Source organism: Oryzias melastigma, linkage group LG2 (genome assembly GCF_002922805.2).
Source record: "Oryzias melastigma strain HK-1 linkage group LG2, ASM292280v2, whole genome shotgun sequence".
NCBI classification, from domain to species: Eukaryota; Metazoa; Chordata; class Actinopteri; order Beloniformes; family Adrianichthyidae; genus Oryzias; species Oryzias melastigma.
In genome coordinates, this window is record NC_050513.1 from 10,990,367 (window position 1) to 11,008,114 (window position 17,748).

The 17,748-nt window shown below is 38.7% G+C and overlaps 2 protein-coding genes across 2 annotated transcripts in view; one reads left to right on the forward strand and one right to left on the reverse strand.

Moving 5' to 3' along the window:
• The window catches only part of LOC112160197 (epithelial cell-transforming sequence 2 oncogene-like), a 16,046-nt gene extending 13,190 nt beyond the window's left edge, over window positions 1-2,856 (forward strand). The window contains exons 16-21 of the mRNA XM_024294605.2: window positions 1,480-1,553; window positions 1,662-1,818; window positions 1,879-1,944; window positions 2,027-2,115; window positions 2,376-2,548; window positions 2,623-2,856. Of these exons, the coding sequence (XP_024150373.1) occupies window positions 1,480-1,553; window positions 1,662-1,818; window positions 1,879-1,944; window positions 2,027-2,115; window positions 2,376-2,548; window positions 2,623-2,759 (696 nt within the window). The 3' untranslated portion in view covers window positions 2,760-2,856. The remainder of the gene's footprint in view (window positions 1-1,479; window positions 1,554-1,661; window positions 1,819-1,878; window positions 1,945-2,026; window positions 2,116-2,375; window positions 2,549-2,622) is intronic.
• Window positions 2,857-4,202: 1,346 nt separating this feature from the next.
• Window positions 4,203-17,748, reverse strand: part of filip1l (filamin A interacting protein 1-like) — a 58,723-nt gene continuing 45,177 nt past the window's right edge. Inside the window, exons 5-6 of the mRNA XM_024294514.2 lie at window positions 12,714-15,537; window positions 4,203-4,865 (exon numbers count right to left, since the gene is read on the reverse strand). Coding sequence (XP_024150282.1) covers window positions 4,707-4,865; window positions 12,714-15,537 — 2,983 coding nt within the window. The 3' untranslated portion in view covers window positions 4,203-4,706. The remainder of the gene's footprint in view (window positions 4,866-12,713; window positions 15,538-17,748) is intronic.

The following is a 17,748-nucleotide window of genomic DNA, read 5'->3' on the forward strand; positions in this document are numbered from 1 at the left end:
TTTTTAAATGGTTATAAATCCGTCATAAAAAAGGTAAACTTGAGGACAATATTAAGAGTACAAAGGCAGTAAATGGTTTATCACAGTAAGTATTGTGTTTGCTTTACCAATTTGACGAAAGCAAACATGAGTGTAACCAATTTTTACTTTATTGTATATGGGTGTGCATTAAGAGTCTGGCAATACAATATGTGCTACAATAAATGTAGCATAATATATCAGTACCAGAACAATTGTTCACATCTTGGTACTCATCCCAAGTAAAAAACGAAGTAGTCTCCCAACTACAAAAACTGTGCTGCTAACAATGGGGCCAAGGGTTTAGGTGGAAAACAAGGAAATAAACAAGTAAGACATTTAAGGACGCTCATTAAAATTTAACTAAATATTGTCTTGTTAGTATTTTAGCTTGATTACTATATTGCTAGCTATTTAGCTTACCAGGTGGATTGCTTCCTATTTAGCTTTCTAGCTAGATATTTAGTTTGATAGCTAACTATTTGACTTGATAATTAGATTGCTAGCTATTTAGCTCGATAACTAAATTGCTAGCTATTTAGCTTGGTGGCTAGATAGCTAGCTATTTACGTTGCTTGCTAGAGAGCTAGCTATTCAGCTTAATAGCTAGATTTCTAGCTATTTAGCTTGCTAGCTAGATTTCTAGCTAATTAGCTTGAAAGCTAGATTGCTAGCTATTTAGCTTGAAAGCTACATTGCTAACTATTTAGCTTAGTTGCTATTTTGCTAGCTATTAAGTTTGGTGGCTAGATAGCTAGATATTTACGTTGCTAGCTAGAGAGCTAGCTATTCAGCTTAATAGCTAATTTCTAGCTATTTAGCTTTTTAGCTAGATTTCTAGCTAATTAGCTTGCTAGCTAGATTGCTAGCTATTCAGCTTGAAAGCTACATTGCTAACTATTTAGCTTAGTTGCTACTTTGCTAGCTATTTAGCTTGGTAGCAAGATAGCTTGCTAGCTTGACTGAATTATCTATCAGTTATTGAGTTTTGAATCTATTGTTTTACTTTATTTTTATCATAACTTTTTTAGTGATATTTTAAAAAATTACTAGAAATATTTTCTCTGAAATCATCAAAAATTTCTAGTGTCGTTAAATTTTCAATAACAAAAAAAACCCGTCAATTTCTGTCTATATTAGGGTATGTGAGTGCTACATAATTTCGTTTTTATAAATACTTTAAATGCACAAATACAAACGTAAATCTGCGACCTTAAATAATATTTAGATGATTAGTCGTTCTCAAAGATGTTATTCGTGTTAAATATTTCAAATGTTTAAATTATTTTCAATTAATTTTAAACTTTTCCTGTAATAAGGCAGGAATTCACTAACATGTTGTCAATGAGTTGGACATAAACCTTTGCAAATCTGATGCTAAACGAATATCAATCATTAAAAAAAAATGTTGTGTCTTAGTATCTGTGTCTTCCCTCTAACAACATGACTGTTGCGTTTCAGTGCAGAGAGGCGAAGCCGGCATTTAGGGCTTTCCTGAAAACGACCGACAGAACTCTTGCTACACACATGCTCAGGTAACTACACACAAAACACACACTTTATTTATTTATTTATTTATTTAGTGGACTTTTTCAAACCACCTTAAGGGTATGGATACGTACACAACGTGTGTGTTTGTGAAGTCTGCAGGAGCTGCTGCTCTGTCCGGTGTGGAGAATCCAGGAGTACGTGACTCTTCTTCAGGTTCTGTCCTCTCACACAATCCCCGATCACCCGGACTCCGAACACCTCCACCGTGCCCTCAGCACAATGCTGCACTTCAGACGGTTCATTCAGCAGGTAAACACAAACACGCAACGATGCAAAGAAGATAACAATAACTCCTATTTTCTGCTCCAGCTGAAGCAAAACTCCCAGACAGACGGGTTGATGGAGGAAACGCAGCGATTGATCCAAGGATGTCCAGTAAATCTAGTTTTTAATTTGTCATTTTGTTTCACACGTTCCTTCAAAGTTTAATGAATCCAGTCTGTTTGTGTTGGTGCAGAATCTCAGGGAAGATAATCGACACTTGATAGGATCTCAAGATGCTGCCTTGCTCAGGGGCTCAGACGATCAGATTCCAGAGTCACTGAGGTAGACACTGAACGCCCCACAGCGTGGGATTGTAAAAAATACATCAAAACTTTGACTTTTTTTTTAAAAAATTATTTAAATATTGAATTTAATTTTGATTTCTAACTTTTTTTTTTATTTTTATTTTTTTTTACTTTTTTAATTGTTGTGATCTTTAATATGGTTTTACATTTGAACTTCAGGGCCACCGTAGTCCTATATCTCAGGGCTGATTTCAAGTTTTTACATGGACCTGATTTCAAACTCTTTCACACGTTTAGGACCTTCGAGCACGTGTCCGACGTGGGCCTGTTCCTGTTCAGCGACGCCTTGGTGCTAACCCGGAAAAGCGTGCAGCACACGCCGTTCACGCCATCTCAGCGCAGCACGCACACGTTCACGGCGTCTGTGGCTCTCAGCAGCCTGACCGTCAGAGAGATTCTTCACACACGCTGTAAGTTGAAAACTTTTTTTGGTGCAACATGAGGCTTTTATTTTTGCTTTTTCTTAAAATGATTTCTGGTGCAGATGTGCGGCATGCTTTTATTCTGGAGGGGCCGTGCCGCTTTTGGGTGTGCGCGATAGAGCGAGGCGAAGAGAAAGAGCACTTCCTGTCTGTGCTGCGATCAGCCGTAGATTCGGCTCTGACTGGACATCGAGGATGACCCAAAGACGGTTTGAGAGGAAAAGAATGTTATTTTTTTTATTTTTTTTTTAATGCGAAATAAATAAAATAAAAGACAAAAATAATAATAAGGTTTATTTGAGCTCATGTGTAAATGATTTTTAAATGATATAATAAAAATTGAATGAAAAAGCTAAATAAAAAACTATTCTTTTAATTTTTGAAACATTTTTTAAAAATATTTTTCCTCCCTTTCAAGTTTTGTCTCAGGATTATAGTTTTTTTAAATGTTTTACTTCTTTTTACCAATATTTTTACAGCGAAACTTAATTGTTTTGTGGTTGTTTTAATAAAACTTTATTGACAAACACTGTTGGTCACAACTGCAGCTAAATAAGGTAAAATTAGTGAAATAATTATATTTCTCTGTTATATAACTTATTTTCCCTTCTTATTGAAGCATTTTATCGCCATTTAGTATAAATAATATGTATTCTGTAAAATAGATTGTTTCTTTTTTTTTGGTTATTTTTACATGTTTTTGCTTCCAACTCATATTTTGATAGTTAAAAAGCTATTTATGACATAAAATAATTCAGATTTTTTAAATAAATGTTGACTAGATTCTCTAAGAAGCAGCAACAGACCTGAAACTTAAGCTAATGTGTCTTTAAAAAAAAAAAAAGCATCTTGTCGCTCATAATTCTCCAACAATCCATCATGTGGTTGAGCTTTGTGGTTTATTAAAGTCAAATTTAAAACATTTGGACAGATTTTTGAGTTCCATGTACCACCGAAAAGCAATCGGAGGTCAATAAGAATCAGATTATAAAGCAGATTTTCTATTATTGAACAAATTCAAGGATTTTTAGTGCGTCTAAAACACCTACTGAGTCCTCATTTATTTTAGATTTAGAAATGATCTTTTATTTTGAAAGGAAGTCATGCCAAAAGTCATAAACTATCTCATATTTTGATTTAAAAAAAAGTTTTTTTCTTTATTTTCCCCCTTTATATATCTACAAAAAAAGAGCAGTTCATTTATATTTATCTTAATAGTAATATAAATACAAATCAGTGTCTTATTTTTCCAAAAACTGGGTTGTAGTAAAGGTTGTAGATCTAAACTGTATGTGAGGGAACTTTGTGCTGATCTTCTCTGAATCTATAGGTTTATTTAAGAATTAAATTCTGCTTTGAGCAACCGTAAAGTAGGACGTTTTTATTAAATTTCATCAAAGCCAGTTTTTTTTTTACAACTTTTTTCCCAAATTTGGGAGTTTTTTTTTTTTTACCTTATTCTTCTTCTTTTGTTTCTTTAGCACAAATTGACGTTTTTTTCTTTTTTAATAAATAAATAAAGAGTATTAATACTCTTTATTTACATTTTTACTGAACATTTTAACCCTAAATGGCATTTTTCAAAATAAAAGCATTTTTATTTCTTAATAAAATCCACCAAAAAAAAAAAAAATCCCACACAAACTATAAAATGCATTTATTGATAACCAAAAATGAACACATTTTCTAGAGATCCACATGATGTATAAACTTCATGTCAATACATCACTTATATACAATAGTGCCAGTGTATTTAAAGAAAAAAATAAGGATCCATGTGGCCCATTTCTAGTAATGAATGCTTCCTTTATCACGATAAATCTGGCCATGAATACAAACAACAGTACAAAAATACAAGTAATTCTAGTGGAGAAGCACAACTATTCATTTGATTACTATTTCTCGTGGTCACAGTGATATTCTCTCACAAATGTGTCAGTAGATGATTTAAATTGTCATTTTTTTAGACTAAATGTTTAATCCGTTATACGTTTGACACAGAAAGACACAATAATAGGCAGATTTCAGCACCACAGATGAAAGTTTTTTTTAAAAAAAAACAGATATTTTTTCTAAAATGTGTTCTAATACTCAAACGGTTGATGAGGAAGTTTGTGTTTTTATTTTCTCTTGCGTCAAAGTGCGGTCACAGCCTGCGGTTCATCAGGTTGGGGTTGTTGTTGTGCGACTGCTGCGGGTGGTTCTTGTTCTGCAGATTTGCCGCGCCGTTGACTTTTTGGGAGTTGCAACCCTTGGGTTTCGGGATCCTGGTCGGTCCTGGTCTTCGGAATGCTTCTAGAGGGATCTGTGGGGAAACACGGAGGGAAATATGTTGAAGTTCTGATGAAACCAAGACAAGCTTGAGACCAGGGCGCTAATAAATCGAAATTTTGCGGTCCACGCCTTAATATGAAAGTTCAATGTCTACCGAACAATATCTTCTGCATGTATTTGCTTTATACTTAAAACTTTGGATTTGCTATTGTTGTTGTCAGAAAAGTCCTTAGCAACAGTTGCTAGCGTCGTTAGCTCCTGTCCTTTTACGGGACATGTAGAAGATATTGCTTAGTAGTACATAGACATGAACAAATGTTCAATAAACTTGCTCAGTAGACACAAACAATGGACCAAAGATATAGACAGTAGATGCAAAAACATATTTTTGGCATAAATAGAACTCCATACAACCCAGACTCTGCCTTCAGTGGCCCCAAGATTAACTAAGTGTGAGAACCCTTAAAAGTATCCCATAATAATAATAAAATATATGTATATAATGTATTTGTGCTTTTGGAGTTTAGAACTCATTCTGACTTGTTTGCAAAAAAAAAAAAAGTGTTTTGACAAATAAGTTGCAGTTCTAAAAATTGACCACTAGATGGAGGCATAACGCCAAATCTGTACACCATCACTGCTTAAAGCTTAAAATAGTAGTTCTTGCTGAATAAATAGTTTTAACTCACTATAAATCTTAATATGTTTAATTATTTAGCTCTTTACAGGTTTTATTTGTTGAAAGAAAACTTAAAACACCCATAAAAATATATTTTAGTAATTTCTTTTTCTTTTTTAGCACATTGATTTCAAAATAAAACGCACCAGAATTATGTTGGTTGCCTGTCTATGAGTTCTTTAAATCTCCTTCCTCATAAAAGTGTTGCATAAAAATTGTGCTTTTGCAATACAATCTCAAAACTATTATGGGATGAAAAATAATATCTTAAAAAAAATAAATTGGAGTACTTTTTTTGAAAAAAAAACAAAAAAACAAAAAAAAAAAAACCCAGGTAATCTCGAATGTTCAATAACGCTGGATTTATATTTTCCATCAATCCCCTTAATCTTTGAGTAGATTTTAGCATTTTAGCATCAGTTATTGATGTTGTCTCATAGTCGACACTTCGTCCTGTTTTTATTGGCCTTGACAAGATGTGATTGCATTTGATCCTTCAGGATTTGTTAATAGATTTTACTTAAATCTGGTTAACTATTACAGAGTATATATTGTCTGGATTAGATCTACTGATCTTTAAACTCCTACATATAACAAATTATCCTTTATAATGACAAAAAAGACTATTTTCTTATATTTATGTCAACTTTGTTTCTGTAGTGTGTAACACCTTTAAAAATCTGCTGTATTTTCCGGAATCTGAATGTGTTTTTTGTTCAGTTCTGCTTTTATTTTGAAGGTCTTTTCCTTCAGTTTTATCCCTCCTCTGAAACTGAAGAACCTTTTTGTTTTAAAAGCATTTCAAGAAAAATTTACAACGACCTCTAAAAGTTCCCGTGAGACGTTTTAGATCCAATCTGCTGTAAATTTGGATTTTATCGCCAACTTTTGGAGCCCCGACGCGCTTCAGAAGTGCGGGCTTGCTCCGCTCTCGTATCGGCTGTGCAACCGGAGCACTTCCTCTGCTACGCTCTGAGCTGTTACCATGGAAACCAAACAGGACTTTTGTTTTGGTGCTTGTCTTTCAGTGGGAAAAAGGCGGCTCTCTCTGCATCCCACACTCCTGCACGATGACATCTTTTGTTTAATTACCTTTTTTTTTTCTTTTTGTTCAATCTTTTTGGATCTTTTTGGCTCAATAATTGAAGAACAAAGTTTGTCTGATGTTCTTTCATAAATCCTTGAGTCGTACGCAATGAAGCAAAACATCACTGTGGGGCTTTTGTCAGCTCATATCCATCCCAGCCGTCTGGCACGGACGCCGCGCAGATTTCTGCCCGCCTCAGTTTATAAATCAAGTGAGCCTCGAGTGAGTCAAGGGGGTAATTGAGGTCACAGGCGGCAGTTCCAGCTGCCTGATTCGCTCTTAAGGAGTGATCTAATGAATGGCATCTTTTGTAGCCTCTGCATCACTCGGTTGCACCCAGACGCCTTTAGATTTGGTCTCTGCAGCTGCGTGTCTTGTCAGTCAATCAGTTTTATACCTCATTTAGTCATCTCTTTGCTCTTTTGTCGACTGGTGTTTTTTGCGTATTTAAAAGAATTTGTGTACTAGTTGCAGCTTTGGTTGTTTGAGTTGTTGTCTTCAAAGACTGACTCTGATCAGCTTTTGATCTATTTTAAAATCTTGGTAGTTTTGTAATTCTTAGTGAAAATCAAAAAAATGTGTCATTTTCTGGGACTTAGTTTCTGCAGAGCGGCATTACACTGTTTGTCTTTCAAGATCTCGCTTTTTTTTTCTTCAAATTTTTCATTTTAAGACATTGTGTTCTGCATCCTGATTGGCCGTTGACCTTGTCAATCCATCTCTTTGCTTTTTCTTTTACACAAATTGCGTTCAGTTTGCCACGTTTACGCAAATCTTTAATCGTGATCCGATTTTCGTTTTCATTAGATGTTTTTTTTTTATACGAAATTTTTAAATTTTTATATGAAATTTGCTCGACACCTTTAATCCCTGCCTGCGGAGCAACCGCCAAAGTTGTTCCCCAGTGGAGGTCTGGTGGACCATGGGCGGCAGCTTTAACTAGCTCTGCCGGACACTGGGCAGCGGCGTTAGCTAGCTCTGCTGTAGCTTGGGCGGCTTTAGCTAGCTCTAGCTAGCTCTGCCGGACACTGGGCAGCGGCGTTAGCCAACTCTGCTGTAGCTTGGGCGGCTTTAGCTAGCTCTAGCTAGCTCTGCTGGACACTGGGCAGCGGCGTTGGCTAGCTCTACATAACCATGAGCGGTGGCTTTAGCTAGCTCTGCTGGACAGTGGGCAGTAGCGTTAGCTAGATCTGCTGTAACCTTGGCGGTGGCGTTAGCTAGCTCTGCTGGACACATGGCAGCGTCGGTAGCTAGCTCTACATAACTATGAGCGGTGGCTTTAGCTAGCTCTGCTGGACAGTGGGCAGTAGCGTTAGCTAGATCTGCTGTAACCTTTGCGGTGGCTTTAGCTAACTCTTCTGAATACTGTGCTGTGGCGTACGCTAGCTCTGCATAACCATGAGCGTTGGCTTTAGCTAGCTCTGCAGGACACTGGGCTGTGGTGTTAGCTAGCTCTGCATAACCATGAGCGGTAGCTTTAGCTAGCTCTGCATGAGCGTGAGCGGTAGCTTTAGCTAGCTCTGCATGAGCGTGAGCGGTAGCTTTAGCTAGCTCTGCATGAGCGTGAGCGGTGGCTTTAGCTAGCTCTGCTGGACACTGGGCTGTGGTGTTAGCTAGCTCTGCATGAGCGGCAGCTTTAGCTAGCTCTGCTGGACACTGGGCTGTGGCCTGATCGACAGGCCACCGGAGCTCACTAGCCTGTCCATCCGGCGGCAAGTGTGGGACAGGCTGGCGACCTGTCCAGGGTTTTCCCTGCCTTCGCGAAACAGTAAGTTCAGGATGAAAATCCTCACATTGAGCAGTCATTTCGGATTTTTTTCCCCACCCTTTGATCGAGTCGCTGAAAACGTCACATGCCCAAAGCTGAGTCCTTGATCGGTTGACAGCTCCTCTCCCGATGCCAAAATCGCTCCGCAAGACCTCAGATTACATCTGTACCATTGACTTAAACATTGAAACATGAAGCCCCCGCCACACAAATCGTGTCTGGTGGGAATGCAGCATAACAGCCTTAAAGCATCTATGTTTCTGTAAAAATGAAGACGACTACTTTGAGGATTTCACCCGTTGCAGCTTTTTGTTAGAAAACCACCGTGACTAACGAGGGAACTCAATAGTTAATTAGAAATTAAGTTGTAGGTGAGACCATTGGCGGCAGAGCAACCCCGCCCCCTTTCCCTTCTGATGATGCAAAATACCCGGATGCAGCGTATTCTCGTATCTTTTTCGAACGCCATTTTTTCGTCCACTTCCGAGTCACAACATTTTGAATAAAGAAATACTCAGAAATACAACTTAATTATATTAATATATGTCCTCCATCTTAAAAAAAGCCACAAGAACGTGTTAAAAACACCAAAACCTTGTTTTCATCTGAGTGGGTCTTTGAATACAAAGTTTCTAAATCTTAATTCCAATGTCTCTTTAACAACATGATTATTTTTTTGCCAAAAATATCCAATTTTACATGATTTGCATTGAAATATGTCACATTTGACTAAAATGTATCCTTAAATCTTTTTCTCTGTTCTGCTTTAAATGAATTTGCTATTTCCCATAAACCCCAGTAGATGGAATGTGTATACATGGAGGATGCTTTTCTTTTTCGTATGACTCATTTTCTAGGACATGATCTATGAGAGCAACGCAACATTAAACCTAAACAGGCTGTTTGGGGTTAGAGCTGCGTGTTCAGGCTCTGGAGGACCACCAGTGAAAATGTATCTGCAAATGCATCAGTGTTTCTCTGATGCAAAGATCATGTTTTCTCCAAGTGTTGTTTGATCTTTATGGAGTGTGATAATCACTAGATTTACCACTTTTTTTAGTCTTACAAAACCATGGATGGATCACATTTCTGAGAAACATGTGTCTATAATTATGGCATTTCTGAGAAAATAAGCTTTTTCTCTAAAGCAGAAAGATTCTTATTCATGTTGTTTAGTTCCTGTTGGACATTTTTATGGCTCTGGCTTTCTAAAAAGATTTAAAAAAAGGAAGATTGACCTTTTTTTTTTTTAAATCGGACTTTGGCTGCAACATTTTTCCATTCCTGATAGAAAACTGAAAATCTTCCATCCTTATCCCAAAAACTTTGACTAAAAAAGGAGAATTACAAATATACTTTTGGGAATATTCATAAAGAACTACAGTTTTTAGTTTTACTTATTTAAAAAAAGGAAAATAAAAATATGCTTTTGCGCACAATTACTGAAAGTGACACACGGTATAGTAGGACAAAAGTATCACAAACTTGACCTTTTTTAAAGGCTGACCATCGTTTTTTAATGAGGTGTGGCATCACCTCATTGCTATGTACACATTAAAAAATGCGCTGAACTCGCTTTTAACATATGGTGTTCACATCAGACTAGTAAGAAAATATTTATTCAGCGTAATATTGCGATACTTCATTCATTTGGCGATACTATAATCGATTTAAACTGCAGCCATGATGATATTTAATTAATGATTTATAAGCAAACTTGCATTTCAGCGTCTTACTTACTCTCGACCTCTAGTTGCATATGAACTTCATGAACCTTATTGTTGTTGTTGTATCAGCGAAATGAAACATGTACAACTTAGCTTTAGCTGAGGATGACTATCAAACCGAAAATCTGTGCCGAATTGGTACTGGTGATGTATAAAAACACAATTTCTAGTGGTTCTTGACTCATGTAAGAATGAATTTGACCATGCAGGGCACGCTTAATGTTCTGGTCATTAAATAAAATGTATTTTTTACCATTTTATTCATGTAAAAAGGTTAAAGTTTTTTCTAGGTCAGAATAAATAAAATAAAAGTTAATATTGTTTCTGGTGCTGTCCTGGAATATATCAGGATATGTATCGTGATGAGTATCCTATCACCAGACACTTGCCAATACACACCCCTACACCCGACTGGCGCTACTCAATACTAGCCCCTTTACTCACAGTTGGAAGACATGTGGTGCAGATCTTGCTCCAGGCTTCATTCTTTCAAAGATCTGATTAATTTATCCTTCATGGTCAATTTTCAAACAGTTGGCACTTCCTTGAAATAAAAGGACGCTACCCATACGTTAATACCAAAGCTGAGTCAATAACAACTCCCAAGTTGCGTTTTGTTCTTCATAGAGTCTTGAAACAGACTTAAAAACTTGTGTAATTATGCAACAGTTTTGAACGCGCCCAAGTCCAAAATGCGCATTTGCGTAGACTTTTCATTAGGAGTGGTTGCTTAAACGTGTGTTTCCAAGTTTCCAAGTTTTATTCTTGTGCTTCGTCTGGACACCTTATTTTAAAAGTAGATGGCAGCCACTGTCAAAGGTTTAGTTGTTTTTACTAGGTGTAGGAAACAATACCTTTTATCAAGAGTGTCTCTTTTAATTTATTTTATTTTTACATTTTTATGATATATATATATGTACATTTATTTTATTGCTTTTAAGTATTTTATCTGTTGTGTCTTTGTGACAAATGGACCTTGAGTCTGTAATAAAGTATTTTCTTCTTCAATTGATACGGCGATATATCGCGATACTTGTATCGATTTCAACTTCCGACATGGCGATATTTAATCAATTATGCATGAAAGTCCTCCAGGGTCTTAATTTTGTTTTCCAATTTTTTTTATACTGAAAAATATTTTGTGGAAATCAAACAATGTTGATTGTTCCCTTTAATCCTTGTGGGGTGGGGTCCAGATGACCATTGAAGATTAAACATTGTCTTGTTGGGTCCAGATGACCACACTTTTAATGTAAACAAGCCTAAGATAGCACAAGGGTTAAAAACAAATAATTTTTAATTTACCTAAAGAAAAGTACCGTAAACTTTTACTGGTAAAAAAAAACCCAACTTGTATATAAGATACAGTTGCATTGCTTAACAAATTAATATTCAGGTTGAGTTTTATGTTAGACGTACTCTTTAAAAAATACAGAAAAATTGTTCAGGTACAATTTGGGGATATGTTGTGATTTATTTCACATTGTGAGCCAGGTATCAAGATCTGTATCATATCGCCACACTCTTTCCAGTACACACCTCTACTTTTTACAGTTATTTTAATTACATTTTCCAGTGTTTTTTAGCTTTTGGCACCACGGTGCCTAAATTTGGCAGATTCTTCTGACCCACGTAAATTGAGATTAGATCCGTCTGTCGTGTTTGGATCCAAAACATTCCTCAAGTTGACTGGAATACATTCAAATCCATTTTAAAAACATTATACCCTCATCCACCAGGGCAGCTAAAGTGTGAATGTTTCACTGCTTTAATGAGAGACGGTGCTGCTTTTTTTAGATCAAGCCCATGATTCACCTCCACCGGATACTTTATGGCGCTCCATTTGCAGGTTTTAAGAGTTTCCATCAAGTCATTTTCTTGTTTCATTTTCAGCCATTGGGCTTCTCTATATGCTGGAAAACGATGACATCAACCATTAGTTTTTATTCAAGCAAGGACACATTTATAAAAAAAAGACATATGGTTGCCCAATTTCCTGCTTTTAGACATCTGTACATTTTTAAATGTTCATTACCGTTAGACACATTGGATTGGAATGGTTACTTAGCATGCAGCTAAATGTTTTATTGTAAAGTTTTTCCATTGGGTAACCTTCCATTGGAGACACTCAGAACATGCTGGACTTAGTGAATCAATGAAGATGGCAAGCATGGATGACAAACTAACACTTTTTTTAAAGCACTTTTGCACACTTTAATTCCCAGAAAAGTCAGCCATATTCATTATAATGTTTAATGCTGAATATGTGTATAAAACTGGCACGATACATCTGTGTGGAGAGTCTAAATACATGGCAAATGTGCCGCCGAGTACAATACAGTAAGTGCACATAAGTTAGAACCCGGATTTTGTGATCAAAGTAAAATGATGAGTGCTTGAAAGTTTTCATGCAGTCAAAAAAAGTGTGTTTTTTCAGTCTTATCACACAGCACCAAACAATTCAACCAAAATCAAAACTGTTGCCAACACACAAGTGACGGACCGGTATCAGGGTACAGGAAATGGGACTATGGTATTGGATCTCACAGGCAGGACTTGGAACAAAGGATGGGATGGAGTGTTTGGGTGTTATTGGGTCAGTCAAAGGCATTACTTACTGTAATCTGGGATGGCCTTTGGACTGGGGAAGTGGTGGGCTTAATCATGATGCTACTTGTGATTTTGCTGTTGCCTTTGGCGGCAGGGGCACTACAGTTCGCGATCACCTTAGTCCTTTGCTCCTGGAGCGCTACAGCGTGACCCTGCGACGGACTGCTGAGGCTCTGAATGAACGGGCTCCCTAAGTGAATGTGGATTTTGTTGTCCTCTGTGGTGATGACGTTTGGCCCCGAACTGTTGGACCTCTGGACCTGCCAGCCGCTTTGCCGCTCAGGGGTGACGCGGAAGATGGTGTGGCCTCCGACGACCTCCATCTGCTCACCAGAAAACATGCGGTCAGGGGTGTTTGTTGTCACTGAGACGATTTGGATGGGGGACATGGCTCGGTCTGGCGTTATGGAGCCGCAGGAGTCTGGGGTTATTGCTCTGGAGTGCGTCGACATAGTCAGAGGGGATAGGGCCCTGTCTGGTGAGCATGGTTCATCGGACGTGGGGGAAAACTTGGATCTCGTCGTTGGAGAGATGCATTTTGTAGTAGGAGATATGGACGCGTTCTGGATGATGGTAATTCTCTGCTTGGGTGGACCTCCGCTTGTTGGTATAACGGCAGTGCTAGTGAAGGACTGGGTGTTTTCCGTGGTTGGGCTCGTGATTTCTAGCATCGCCGTGTTGTGCCCATGGTCGGGTGTCACTTTGATGTGCAAGGGTTGCCCTGGACTGTGGGTAAGCACCACATCGCCAGGCTGGACATGGTTGCCGTTCTGTCTGGGAGGAGTTTTGCCGTTCACCTGAGCCGGGGCGTCCTTGTTCTTGAACAACGGCCCTCGCACTCGTCTCAAGTTGTTGTTGAGATTGTTGACGTTGTTGATGAGTGAGGTGGCGCATTTGGTCAGCTGGATCTCTTTGCTGTAGTTGGCGTTTTCCTCAGGTTCGCTCTCATCATAGAGCTTCCCGTTGACCACGGCGCATTCCAGCGGCCCCATTGTCTTGAAGTTCGGAGACATGAGGTCAAGCGGCTCCGTCTGCACCTCCTTGGTGGAAACGTGCAGGTCTGAAAAGCGTCGTCCATTCATGCCTGGACGAAGACTCTTGCTGAATCGCCTGTATCTTTCAAGTTCTCGAGTGAGAGTCTCCATTTCTCTAGCCAGTTCCTTGTTTCTGACCTCCTGCTGGGTGAGTTTTCTCTGTAGTGTGGAGTGGTCCGTTTTCATACGGCAGATGGACTCCTCTGTTCCCATGTAATCGTGAATCTTCTCTTTGAGAGCCTCAACCTCTCTCACCAAGTGACTTGACTTGGCTTCTTCCTCCTTTAGGCGTTTGTAGAGACTATGCTCCTGGTTGCATTCTTTCTTTTCAGCCAGTTGGTACTTTGTGAGCTCTTTTTTGGATATCTCAAGCTCTTCCATCAAGGCTTTGGCTTTGTCTTGCTCACTGGTGAATCTTTTTTCCAGCGACTCAAACTCCTCCGTTTTTAGTAAATCCCCTTCCACCACTTTCATGTCTTTTAACTTGCGACGGAGACGCTCCACTTCTTGCGTCAAGTCCTTTACTTTGTTGTCTTCCTGGTGGAATCGGTGGACAAGAGGGGTTTTGATGTTCTCCTCTTTTGCCTTGTTTCTTAGATATTCTCGTTCGATTGTCTCAAGTGATTGCAAGCGTTTCTTCATCATACTGAGCTTGGACTCCAAGTCATTGCTCTTTTCCTCCTCCAACCTCAGCTTGGCCTTCAGGTCGTCTCTTTCTTTCGTAGCACTGTACATCTTCTCCTCAAGCTCCGCCTTGGATCTCAGTGTCTTCTTGCTCTCTTCAATCAGCTTCTCTGTGACATTCGTAACTTTGTCCTGTTCCGCCTGAAGCTTACCTGTGCTGTTCTGCACCTTGTTCTCCATTTGCTTTAACTTCTCGGCCATGGCCTTCCTCTCGTCCACCAGCATGACTGTCAGAGTCTTCAACTTGGTCAGATCTTCCTTCAGCATTTGCTCCGTCTTTCCTAGTTGACCTTCAGCAGTTTCAAGTTCTTTGACTCTGACTTTCAAGACTTCCAGCTCACCACTCAAGATCTTTGACACTGTCCTCTCCTTCTCTAGGTTACTTTTGAGTGAGCTGCACTCCTGTTTGCTTTTGCTAAAAGCATCTTCAAGTCTTTCCAAGTCAATAATTCTGTGGTTCAGTTTATCGACTTCTGCTTTCAAACACTGGCTCTGGTTTGCCTCCTTCTCCAGCTTCTTGTTGAGGTCTCTGCAGTGTCCCTCCATTCTGATAAGCTCTTCGTCTTTTCCCTCCATTTCAAGTACTCGTTTTCGCAACTCTTCCAGCTCAGACACGAGGCTGGAGTTTCCACACTCGCCGCGGCTGATCTTGTCCCTCAGCTCCATGAGCTCTTCTTCGGCTCTGCGGAGGGTCTTGTTGGTCTCCTCCATCTCATCCAGCTGCCGGCTGAGGGCGGACAGTTTCTGGCGCAGCTGCCTATTTTGGGCATCCTCGCTGGTAAACTTGGCCGTCATGGCTTCTTGATCCTGATGGTGTCGGTCAGTTTGGTCACGCAGCTGTGCCTCCAAGCGAACAACCTTTTGCTCCTCCTCCTGCAGACGAGCATTAGCTGAGCTCAGCTCTTCCTGAGTTTGTGAGAAACCAGCACTCAGTTCTTGGACCTTGTTTGTTTGTTGGTTTAGCTGTTCGGTGAGGCGCTGCTGTTCGTCTACGACCATCAACGCAAACGACTTGAGTTTAGTCAGCTCCTCCTTGAGACTTGTGATCTTTTTGTTATTTTCTTGGTCTTTGCGTTCCTGGTAAGCTTTTTCTTGTTCAATCAGCAACTTCAATCTGCAAAAAAACAGAAGCAAACATGAATTTTTAGAACATTTGATTAATATGAGTCAAATCACCAAGAGAAAAAAGGTGTTTTGGTACACTTTAATTTAAAATCCAAACACCCAAAAATCTTCATTTCATTCAGAAACTGACGCCCAAACTCGTACTAGTCATCAACACTTCGGTATTTTGAGCGTTTCAATTGTAAAAAGGAGCCATTAAACAGCTCCTATCGGTCGTAGAACAGAACGATTGGGGCGGAGCTGCTGTAGCCGCCCATTGATTGGCATAAAGTGATAAAATTAGAAAGTACCTATCTATATTGGGTCATTTAAGCTAATGTTCCAATGTTTGCAGGGATTTTACATTTTCCTGTGTACGCTTTTGGTCTCAAGTCTGTATTGAAAAGGACTGTCTGGTCTGTGGTGGAACCGCCAACGGTCCTCGCCATCCTTGATGACGCGTGGTACAGGATGAGTTAGCGGTCTACACCACAAATGCGTCGTGAAAACAAACCGTTAAGTGGAAGCAAGGCTTAACTGAGTGGAAACAATCGCCATGATTATCTAAATTGTACCGTACAACTCTATACTATAGAGTACCGCACTGGACTGCTCAGTGGAAATTAAGCTTTTGTCCCTGAAAACTACATTTTTGGAGTGATTGGAGTGAGTCTTGAAATAGGAGGAGCTATATATCACCTAAGCTTATCAGAAAATCCTAAAAAATAAGAAGACCTTTGAGCGTTTTAGGCCTTGTGACCAAGCTCTGATAGTGAGGAAACAAAATGTTGCTGAAAAGTACATTGAAGTGTAAATAACACATTCTTTCGGACAGATAAGAACGTTTAAAAACAAGCTGAGATAAGTGCTTTAAATACAAACAGGATGTAAACCACAAATAATTATTGTAATATTTCCACAGAGGATTGATACTGGGAATTCTACATATGTATATTAGCCACCTGACGTGCAGTAAATGCTTCAGGTTGTGCCAAAAGTACAGATTGGGGGAGGGGGGAACAGCTGCGAGGCATTTCCACCCAGATGCCCCGCTGGCGTGGAGCAATCCCATAATGAGGGGGTTCCTCTGCCACCAGCCCTCTACCATTTCCACCATTTCCACCCCCTCCCACGTTTTCACTCTCTTATACATTTAGAGGAATTCCCCCAGCTCCTGAAAGTAATTACAGTCCCACAGAGTTTATACAGAAATACACCCCCGCCACCCCCTCTCAGGAATCACTAATTCCGCACACGCTGGGGTTGTGATGTAAGGGCACTGCGGCGGGGCGGGTCACTTCTGAGCACCGGTTCTTTCGCTAGCGGCTGCCAAAGGGGGCACGTTTAAGTACACCCATGTGGGTTCTGGTAGACGGAACAGCACCCAATAAAATATTATAAGGAGATGAACAGTGATTAGGACTTTATGATTGGTACGGTTTTCGTTCCCGCGGAAATGTTCGCAGTTATTTTGACACGTGTAATTCCGTGTTGTGCTTCACTCTATACATTTCAGAGTTAATTTTTTAATTTCCTTTTTATTCTATCTTTAAAATAAAGTTTTATGGTTATTATAGAGGCAAAGGAACATAGAATATGTAATTTTTTAATAGGACTGTTTTACAATTTTATGCTTTTTCCATTCTTAGAATGGTATTTTCCAGTTTTTTTAATTTAAGATATTAAAGATTAATGATATAAATACTAATTAGTTCACTCTATACATTTAAAAGTTTATTTTTTAATTTTCTTTTTATTCCATCGTTAAAATAAAGTTTTATGGTGATTATAGAGGCAAAGGAACATAGAATATGTAATTTTTTTAATAGGACTGTTTTACGATTTGATCATTTTTCCATTTTTAGAATGATATTTTCCAGTTTTTTAAATTTAAGATATTAAAGCTTAATGGTATAAATACTAATTAGACGATTTATATATTTATATCGCATTTGACTAAAAAAGAGAAAAAAAAAACTAAGAGAAATAAATTACTTTTATTCCTAACATCTTTAACCTTTAAAAAAGATGAAACATTTTGTAGAAGAAAGTGTTTTCCGAGCAGCCATCTCTTTTGCAAACATACTTGTCTGTAATCACTATTTACTCAATGGCTTATCTCAGTCCCTGCTGTTTTTCTGATGAAGTCATCAGCCAAAATAGAAAGAGAAACGCACTTTTTTTTTTCCCAAGAAAGGACTCAAAATTCTCTTGATCTCAT